We start from the raw sequence: 10,581 nt of genomic DNA on the forward strand, positions 1-10,581 counted from the left end.
CTTTGTTTTGGATCTATAAAAAAAACATATATGGCCCTTGAACATTTTTATTGGTTTTCTTTAGTTAAACACTGACAAATCTTTTGCTTTCTTAAATATTCTGGTACGTTATCTGTTTTTGTTATTTTCTGATAAATGGAACATATTTGTTGGCGATTAACTTAATAATAACGCGAGTGAGAATATTCTGCCGCCTATCAAAGGCATTAAAGGCTTCTCAATTTAAGAAAAAAAAAAAAAAAAAACATACTAGTGTTTTGTTATAGAGAGAACAAAGAAGTACATCAACATGATGCATTAATACAAATTATTCAATCATGAGTTCATCATATATATATATAGGGTACATATTCTCCAAACTATGATACAAGTAAAATAAGTAGGCGTGCGTCCAAAAATAGCTCGACCTTGAGTTGGTTTCTCGATGGAAATTGGCAATGAGCGATTGCAATAATTAATTCCTACCCAAAAAAAAAAACTTTCTTTAAGAGAAAGAAAAAAAACACAAAGGGATCAGAAAGAAGATAGACTACATGTCTATGTTATACTGTATTTATATAAATGCATCATGCATATTAATGTAGATATATATGTATATATGTGTAAGTATATATATCTTGTTGATAAAGATCATGGATATCTATGGGAATTAGTACTCTGTAAACCGTAGACGTTGTGTTTCTTGGAAGGAGCAGAAGGTGGAATTGGTAATGTCTTGGGCAAAAACCCTGAGAAACTTTCTGGAGGGTAGTCATCATAAATGAAACCTTGATTACGATGATGATGATGTGGATTTGGTCTTCTCACCTTGAAAAATCTCTGTGGTCTTGATGATGAGTATCTTCGTAAGCCTTCCGCTTCACACATCCTCCATGAGAACACCATCATAATTACCACTAGAATCATCATTGCTCTGCGTTTATTGCCCATTGTTATCAAGTATAAGCTTGCTTTCAGAAAACAGGTATAGGGAAAAGATGGAAGAAATAGAGAAACTGAGAGTGATCTTCTTAAGGTGAGTGAGTTTATTGGGGGGACTGGTTGATGTTATAAGAAAAATAATTGTACTAACCATCATATAATATTATATATATTTATATAAAGTTGGTATACAGTGGTCTTGATTACGATCTTTCTTACCGAAATAACCTCTAACCTTATAATCATGTTCTCTTGTACATATAAAAGTTAATTTTTTTTTTTGTCAACTGATGTTAATGATAAAGCTTTGAAGTATACAAGGTGGAATACAACATAAGCTGGCAGAAAACAAGATATCTCCGGAATCTAAAGCCCAAAAAAGAGAAACTAAGCCGGCGAACAAAAGAGAAGTTCCCGGAAGCAAAAAAAGAAATCAATAATTAAATTTACTAAGTAGAGAGTTTAGATTTTAGAAGAAGGCAAACCCTTAAACTAAAGACATAAGCAACAAGGCTAAATCCTTAAACAAATACTAATCTTAGGAAGCAAGACAAGTTCTTCTCTTGAACTATGTGCAAGTGAGAAATACTAAGGATGCCCACGGCCAATCCGAAGCTAACTTCAACCTCCTTCTATCTTTAAGAGAGCTGATCTCTCAGAACCAGAACCAAAGACTTCATAACCCGGCAAGCAAAATCCGAACACGCTTCCGAATACGACGATGACGACACTAAAACCTTTCAAAATCATCTGTGTAAAATCCTTTCAAAAGGCAATCAGATTTACACAAATCTGTAAAGCCAAGACAAGAAGCGAAGCCTAACTTCTCACTAAAACTGAGCTTCAACAAACATAATGATAGAGCGAGAAAGCTATCAACCACAACGAACAAACCATGAGAAGAGCCAACTGCAAACCAAGAAGACTAGCACGTCTTCTAACAGAACAAAGCCTAAGCTTAGAAAGGGAACAAGCCTTATGGGAATCAACGGCGGGAAGAGAGGACATATAAAAGTTATTATTTTGACATTTTTAATTTTAACATATAAGTTAAGTGTACTTTATTAGAAGTTAATCTTTTTTGAATTTTATACATTTTTTTGTAAAATGGAAAGAAAACTAATAAGGTTGATTCTTATGATCTATTTTCTGTTTTGTTGTTTATTGAAAACTAGAAAACTGTATCATATAAACTCTCCAGCAAATTAGTTTTTCTTTTTATAGAAAAACAAAGAAGTAAAACCAACTAACTTAACTTTTCAAACAGTTTGTATGAATTGAGACTTATTGAAATTTTTATCAACTATATATGCTTTATATATTATGCATAAGCATAAGCATAAATGGGCGACTTTTATGTTTTCTAGTATAAACTATTACTAGTTAATCAATATAAATGTCATAAATTCGGTCTACGTTAGAAAGAGGAATTGCTTGATTAAAGGCATGAAAGATTGTGTTGTCTAGAGGTGGGAGTGGGTAGGATGTTTTATGCTTTTGAACGGGTCTTTAGGGGATCAGGGGATTCATATAGTAAATGTGTTCATATGTGTAAAATATTATGAGCTTGTTGCTTTTGTAGATGGTGGCACTGGCAGGGATTAACAACCACGTTTAACGATACATTTTCATATATTTTTGGCAAATGTATTTTCTTGCCACTATCTAATAAACAACCGAGTTTTAAAGTGTAAACGTTATCATTAGAATTTTCTAAAAAATGAATTTCTGAATTCAGTTGGCATTAAATGCTGTGAGGAACATGGAAATAAAGTGAAAAAGAAAAAGGAGGAAACATATAAAGAAGGGGGAAAGTGGATTAGAATAATGAATACTATAATAGGAAAGATCGGTGGCGTTGGTACCACTCCAAGTTTGAAAATTTTAACTTGCATAATGAAAAAATACTACTACGTCTACGTGAGCCCTCCTGCCGCCTCGGTGGCTCGGTCTTGTCTTCTGTTTTTCATCTCCAATAGTATAACATATATTTTTCTTTCTTTCTTTTGTTTGCATAGCGATGTATGTATAACAGAGTATTTTTTTTGCAAAAGAAACAAACAAACTAATCAAGCACTAAACTATCCAAATATATATATAAAAAAACCCCAATCTTGCTGAAATAATGTTGATGGAATTTATTAGTCAAAAAGTCAAAAGACAATTTTTCTACGATCTGACATCTCTACATCTCACGTTCGTATAGTACATAGGCATAACAAATAATAATTTTAACCAAAATGATTTGGATTAAAGATATAAATATAAGTAATTACGAAAACTATCTATGTACAGTATACTACAGAGTTGATAGTCTCATGACTTGATTCAATCCTTCCCGCTAACGCAAAACTCGGCTATTAAATAAGCGACCAAGCGATACGCTCAATTACGCCGACAAAAAACTCTTACACTACATATCTACTTGCCTTTACATTATCGAAATAGAGTATTGATTCCATAATCCATATCGATGTTTATATCATATATTTCTTTATTTACAACTGATAAAAGTAAGTGGGATTATACATGATTTGGCGTTCATATTGAATACAAACAAATTGAAATAAAGTTGCATAGCATTATAATCAAGCTCACTAAACAAAACAAAAAAGGAGAAATGGCGAAAAAACAAGAAAAAGAAAAATCAAAGTGGACCTCAGTTTGCCGACAGAGCTGATGACATAATACTATATGAAAGGACATGTAGTATTAAATATTGTTGGATAGATTCAGGTAGTCCTACTTTTATTTATTGGGTCACGCATTCAATGTCAATTTTTTTCTTTTCTTATAAACGCATTTATATCATATGGTTGCTAGTAGGCCCTTTAGAAATTTCCAAATCAACAGGAAAAAACATTTAATTACGAAAAGCCCGACAGTATTTTTTTTTTTTAACTCATACTATAAATTTTCGACATATATAGATCATAAGGCCATCTTTATAGGCATAACACCAAGGGTGTTCTTAGCACAAAAAAATTAGAAAAATAATGAATAGTGGCATAAGAACACCAAGATCAGTTCTTAATGTAGAACTATTATTGGTTCAGTTCTAAACTGATGTGGCAAGCTGTGAATGGATATTATTTTTTGTAAACAATTTTTCACAAATTAAAAGAGGATTTGATTGAGAATATATAGAATAAATTTGGACATTAAACTATATATTAATTAAATAAAATGTTTGTGTGCTTTAATTAAGTAATATGTTTGTTTTTTTTTTCTTTTTTAATGTTTTTTTATTTCATAAAATTTTGGTATTGTATTTTGAATTTTAGTAAAAGTTTTATAAGTTTGCAATTTAAATGTTATTTTATAAGTTTTTATAATTGTAATATATTTAACATTATTATATTATTAAATCTTATGATCTTAAACATGTTACCCCAATAACTAACTTTTTAACAAAAGATCTTAACTACTGATCTTACATTATTTTCATAATATATTTACTCTAAGAACACCCAAAATAGTTCCCCCTATAAAGATGCCATAAGGCCATCCTTACAGGGAGAACATGAGGGGTGTTCTTATCCAAAAAAAAATAGAAAAATAATGAATAGTGGCTTAGAACACTTTTTTAGTTTTTGATGTAGAACTGATCTTGGCTCAGTTCTAAGCTGATGTGGCAAGGTGTGAATGGATACAAGTTTTTGCAAACAATTTTTCACAAATTAAAAGAAGATCTGATTGAGAATATATGGAATAAATTTGGACATTAAACTATATATTAATTAAATAAAATGTTTGTGTACTTTAATTAAGTAATATGTTTTTTTTTATCTTTAATGTTTTTGTTGTTTCATAAAAATTTGGTATTGTATTTTGAATTTTAGTAAAAGTTTTATAAGTTTGCAATTTAAATGTTATTTTATAAGTTTTTATAATTGTAATATGTTTAAGAATATTATATTATTAAATCTTATGATCTTAAACATGTTCTCCCAATAACTAACTTTTTAACAAAAGATCTTAACTACTGATCTTACATTATTTTCATAATATTTTTATTCTAAGAACAACTAAAATAGTTCCCCTATAAAGATGCCCTAAGATACGTTTGCTGTCGATATTCAAAGCTCTGCCTTCTGCTCGTATCTCAATTCTCAAGCATAAGAAGTTCGAGTCTCTTCCGATAGTTACAAAAATACAATATAAATTATGTGTATTTGTAATTCATCTTTGGTTATATATGTTTTGTTCCTTTCTTTTTGTGGCGATCATGCATGATATATTATTGATCATATGTTATACGGATTTATAAATTCGACACACAAATTACAAAGTAACAAAAATAAACCGTTACCACAAAAAGGAGAAATAGAAGCATTATTATAATATAGCTCACTAAAACTTTGTTTTACACTCTCAACATAACATATATTAGAACAAGATCTACTACTCTACTCACAACAAAAAACAAAAAAGTAAAAGTCTAAAACACACTTACTAACACTTCATTTCTACGTTTTTTCTTACCACTGAAATAAACGTTTTATTCAATTGACCCATATACTTTGTTCATGTATATTTTTATTAAAAATCCAAAAAGATATGTACGTTTGCAGAAATAACTAAATATTTGGTAATTTGTATGAAATTTTCATTATAAATAATTATAAAGTGATATAAATATGTCCACATTAACATATACTTGATAATTTAATATCATTAAACTAATAATTTGTTTATATGATGTAAGCTTAATTAAATGAATATGAAGACGTTTTAGAATAATCAAACTAATTATATTTGTCAACTAAATCAAGTACTTTGTAATGCATTTTGTTAACTAGATTAACCACATTAACTTTTTTTCTTTTTCTTTTCTTGCTTCTTGTTAAAATGGGTTGAGAAATTCTCGACCAAAACATGTTCATCTCTCTCTACGTCAAAATCATCCCTCCCAACGAACACATTTAGTTCCATATGATAAAGGTTTTACTTTTTACATTGCGCAAAAAATTCCGACGAACAAAAAGAGTAGACTTGTTTCCGAGAGGAGGCAACACATAACCGGCCGGCCTTCACAATATTAATGGGCTTTCGTTGCTAAGTTTTCTTCTAACGTCTTAAACTAATATAGTATCATCTTATCATCTGAAAAGAGTAAATATATATATATATATATATATGATGGAGTAACAATGCGGCGCCTATGCCTCCTTCCTAAAAGATTATTTTTGTTAACCACTAGGTCCACTACTTTTGTGCTTTTAACTCATTCGGTAGTTTCAAATATTTTTATATGATTGGTAACTTCGGTTCATTAAACAGAGAGATATCATCATAATGGTGATAATTCGAAAAACATTAATAAAAAACACACACACACAAATGAAAACAGAGATATCATAACATACTGCAACATACTATACCATGGATCTCATAAACGTTTCAGTTCCCAGTAATTAATGAAAAACATACTTATGATGAAACCCATATATATCACCTTAATCAATTAAGTTTGATCAAACTGAGACTCTCCTGGAGGACGGCAACGATTAGGAGTCTTGAAACATTCATCAGGAACAGGAGAGTAAATAGGTGGAGCGTACGAATTAGACGGCGTATCTGCAATTCACAAGTCCCTTATTAATTCTATTGATACGAAATAATGATACACAGAGTCTTATGCACGGAAACATACCAGAGAAAACAACTTGATTAGCATGGGAGATTATGAAAAGCGCCAAGAATGAGAAAAGCATCATCACAAGGAGCTTCGATGAACTTGGCATCTTAGCCACTAAAGACATATCTCTCTCTCTCTCTTTTTTTTTCTTTTTTTCTTTTTTTTCTTGTAAGACTTTAGAAAGGGCTGAGTGACTGAGTCGTCATGTGAACTTGGGTGATTGGTACTAATAATAGAGAGTCTACATATTCTACAATATGGGTTAATAACACATTTTGTAAATTTACAATAATATCCTTCCGTTCTTGCCGATCGTTTTAAGGGTCATCATCAGAGAGGCCCGGACCATTGTCTACTCTAAACAAAATTATTGAGGTTTCTGCACAAAATACACCAATTACTGCAAATGTATTTGATTTCGTTTGTTGTACTTAAATTCTTTCATGACATGTGGGTATCCCTTTTATAAAACCCAATTGTACCCTTAATCTTTTCTAGTGATTATTACTTTCTGAATTATAAAATAACAATTAATATAAAAAGGAAATAAAAAGAAAAATAAATGAGGATTGAACGACATCGGATGATGCATGCAGCCACCTCTACGAGGTATTGAGACGGCAACAATGGTAAGTCCAATAATAATACTATATACTTAAATAAAAAACCAAGCATAATTTGTAGATACTATATATACATTGATATTATTTTCATTTCATTATGCTATACATAATCAGTCCCTAGATCTTAATTTAGACAATTGGCGTTATTAAAACGACAACCTTGAATGACACCTTTAGCTTTTCTGCTTAGGTGAGGATCCTTAGACTTGAGGAATGTACAAACACATTTTTTTAAGTACTTAAATTTCTGACAACATGCTCCGCGGTCTTGAGGTGCCCCAAGGCCTCCGTATATATGTGAATGGATGCAATGTTTGGCTTCTTGTGTGCATACTTGAGGCATTGGCACCTTCGAACATTTGGTTTTATTAAAATTACAACCACGAAGTACATCATTTGCACCTTTGCTTAGCTTATGATCATGGGACTTAAGAAACTTACACACACATGCTACAGATGTGTTAAGTTTCACACAACATGGTCCACGGTATTTAGGGGGCCCCCCTCCTCCGTGTATATGCGCAGTGACGCAATTGTGAACCTCTTTTTTGCATTCTGGTGGCAGCTTCACAGGTTCCTCAGGCTGCTTGGGAATGACCACAATTGACGCACCGGGGTCGCCGCCACCAGCTGGCTTGGGGTTTTTGGCAGTTCCACCCCTATAACCGATGCCAACAGTACTTTCATCACCAATGACGCCGCCCCTACCAATATTCCCACCCCTGCCAATACCAATGGAGCCGCTGCCACTACCAGCAACGCTACCACCCCCACCCTTGCCGGCTACTTTAATCGGAGCCGGAAATGAAGACACGAGTATGATGAAGGCAATGAGCATCAATGGAATGATCTCCATGTCTAATGAACTTAGTTTAGCTGGTCAAGATGAATTTGCTTTAATTTGTAGAAATGATCTCTGCCTTCTTTTTAGGTCTTTGAATAGGAAATTGTAATCAATGGTTCCTACAAAACGTGGATATATGGAAAGTGGGAATCGATTCCTATAAAGAAGGGACCATGGTAATTTCTCTCTCTCTCTCTCTCTTTGGGTTTGAAAGCTCTGTTTTGGCCAAGGCTCTGTATGTGGAGCTTAACTAAATGGATCTTTCACCTTCTCGGTGATAGATTATATATCATATGAACTTATTTCGATATAATATCGGACAACTCAAGAGCTTGTCCAAGAGTGCTTTCTTGTGACCTGAATTCATATTCCCACAATCTCAACAGCCCTATATCTTCTATTACTTACTAGACACGTCAATGATGAGAGATTTAGAAACTTGACGATATCTTATTGCGAATTAATCATCAGCGGACATGACAATATCTTACCAAGAAGAATGGTTAGTTTCCATTCTTTACGATTTTTGAAATGGAAAGAACCAATGGTGTTACGACAGGTTTCATGCTCCGCACAATGAAGATTGCTCAATTTGCACTCATCCATATATTGGCAACCATATGGGATCTATGGATTCCCTTGGAACCCCTCTTGACATTTGCAGGTATGCCCATATATACGGTTGATGCAATCGCTGTTCTGATGGCATGATTTGTTCTCAGCTTGCTCACATGTCGAATCACTGATATAAACATTGGAAATTGTGTGACGTTTCGCAGGTTTTTAAGACCTTCTCGTCCAGAAAAATTGTAATATCCAGCTTGCACTACAAATGTATAGAAGCCAAGATTTACGTCAAACACGTCTGTCCGATTAGGTTTATAATTGGTTAATAACACATTTTGTAAATTTACAATAACATCCTTGATCCTTTCGTTCTTGCCGATCGTTTTAAGGGTCATCCTCAGAGGCCCGGACCATTGTCTACTCTAGAGAAACTGACAAAATATGATTAAACCTTTTTTTTTGGGGTCAACTTCCTTTTTCCAAATAGCTCAAAAGAATACCAAAAATTTGTAATTTATAAGTTATTTATTCATTTTTAAAAAAAAATTATCTATTCAATTTTCTCAACCTGGTTATCCCTTATCCACACGGCAATTTAGACTTTGTGTGGTCTTTTTATCTAGTATTTACAATCACGTTATAGTGTGAGAAATTTCATATCTAATCTACCTTTCTTTTCATGATATATAGATAATTAACTAGTGTTTTATTTATTTAGTATAACTATTTTAAAGGATTAATTTTCTTGTGAAATAAATTTTGTATTTAAAGGCCTAAAGGGTTCTTTTTCTTGTGTTGCCCTATCGATCATTTTAGACGATTTATTTGGAACCACATTTCAAAGCTATAGTGACTAATCAACATGGACATAGCACTGCTACTATCGAACCTCTCTACTGCACAAATATGTGGAGCATCAAACTTGAGTTTATTCTAATTATTATTCTTTCTACGATAATTTAATTTTAAGTTAACTGTTATAAATATCACACAAAAATGTTTTGTCACTCCCTACTAGGTAGCCATCAAACCCTCTGCTTATTGTTTCCAATCCATCATCTCTTCTTAGTTAGACTTTTCTTTATGTTCATGCTTTCCTCCGCTTGACTTTCTTTGCCACACGGCGTTGTCCTAAAAAGAATTGATTAATTAGGACAAAGTACGTTTAAAAAAAAAAAAGATGTTACTAATGTGAATTAGTTTAAGTTTTTGTAGTATGGCTGTCTGGGCATCAAGTTTTTGAAATCTTGAGTTTGACTGTTAACCTTTTGTTATTGGCCAAATATATATTTATTCATTGAGTTGTAGATGGTTATGTTGTGGCGGGTCATCTAAGACTAAAATATTGACAAATATAAAATATTTCAGTTGCCGAATTTAGATCTCAATTTCGTAGTTTCATTTGATGATGATATGGTTTTGGTCGATTTCGATTTGGTTTGTGTCTCGTCGATATCCCAATGATTATGATGACAGCCATAAAAAAAAAAAGAACAGAACCAGCAACATCCGTATATATTACAAACTGCATATATTATAACATGGATCGCACAAGCTTTTTATTCTCAATATATGAAGCTTCACCCATACATCACCTTATTGTATTTATTTGATTTTAGTTCATGTGACCAAATTGAAACTCTCATGGATGTCAATAAGGTGGCTTAAAACAATTTGCAGGTACAGGAGAGTAAACCGGATTAGTGTCGTACGAGAAACCTGAAACACAAATCCTAATCATATTAATAATAATACTATTGATGCGTACGGAGCTGTCAAAGTATATAGTATGACACCTGAGATTGCATATTATTTATTATATGGTATATGTTATATATGGAAACTTACCTGGTTGAGCATGGGAGATTATGAAAAGCGCCGCCAAGAATGAGAAAATCATCATCACAACGAGCAGCTTCGATGAACTTCTTGGCATCTTATATAACCCTTTCGAATAAATCTCTTTTTATTTTTCTTACACTTGA

At 32.3% G+C, this 10,581-nt stretch overlaps 3 protein-coding genes and 1 long non-coding RNA gene across 4 annotated transcripts; all 4 read right to left on the reverse strand.

Moving 5' to 3' along the window:
- On the reverse strand, positions 256 to 1,038 carry LOC109126556 (protein IDA-LIKE 5-like). The gene is made up of 2 exons (XM_019230229.1): positions 657 to 1,038; positions 256 to 461 (listed from the first exon to the last, which is right to left on the reverse strand). Exons 1-2 carry the CDS (start codon positions 928 to 930, stop codon positions 316 to 318), a joined length of 420 nt encoding a protein of 139 aa, XP_019085774.1. The 5' UTR covers positions 931 to 1,038; the 3' UTR covers positions 256 to 315.
- Positions 6,218 to 6,786, reverse strand: LOC104713361. Its single transcript, XM_019230170.1, has 2 exons — positions 6,578 to 6,786; positions 6,218 to 6,501 (listed from the first exon to the last, which is right to left on the reverse strand). The coding sequence occupies exons 1-2, from the start codon at positions 6,684 to 6,686 to the stop codon at positions 6,389 to 6,391; spliced, it is 222 nt and encodes a 73-aa protein (XP_019085715.1). The 5' UTR covers positions 6,687 to 6,786; the 3' UTR covers positions 6,218 to 6,388.
- Positions 7,139 to 9,071, reverse strand: LOC104713362. Its single transcript, XM_010430462.2, has one exon. It carries the CDS (start codon positions 8,039 to 8,041, stop codon positions 7,310 to 7,312), a length of 732 nt encoding a protein of 243 aa, XP_010428764.1. The 5' UTR covers positions 8,042 to 9,071; the 3' UTR covers positions 7,139 to 7,309.
- LOC104713363 lies at positions 10,087 to 10,575 on the reverse strand. Its single transcript, XR_755605.1, has 2 exons — positions 10,445 to 10,575; positions 10,087 to 10,315 (listed from the first exon to the last, which is right to left on the reverse strand). It is a non-coding gene; the product is annotated as an uncharacterized LOC104713363 (long non-coding RNA).

The sequence above is a fragment of the Camelina sativa genome, chromosome 9, assembly GCF_000633955.1.
Source record: "Camelina sativa cultivar DH55 chromosome 9, Cs, whole genome shotgun sequence".
NCBI classification, from domain to species: Eukaryota; Viridiplantae; Streptophyta; class Magnoliopsida; order Brassicales; family Brassicaceae; genus Camelina; species Camelina sativa.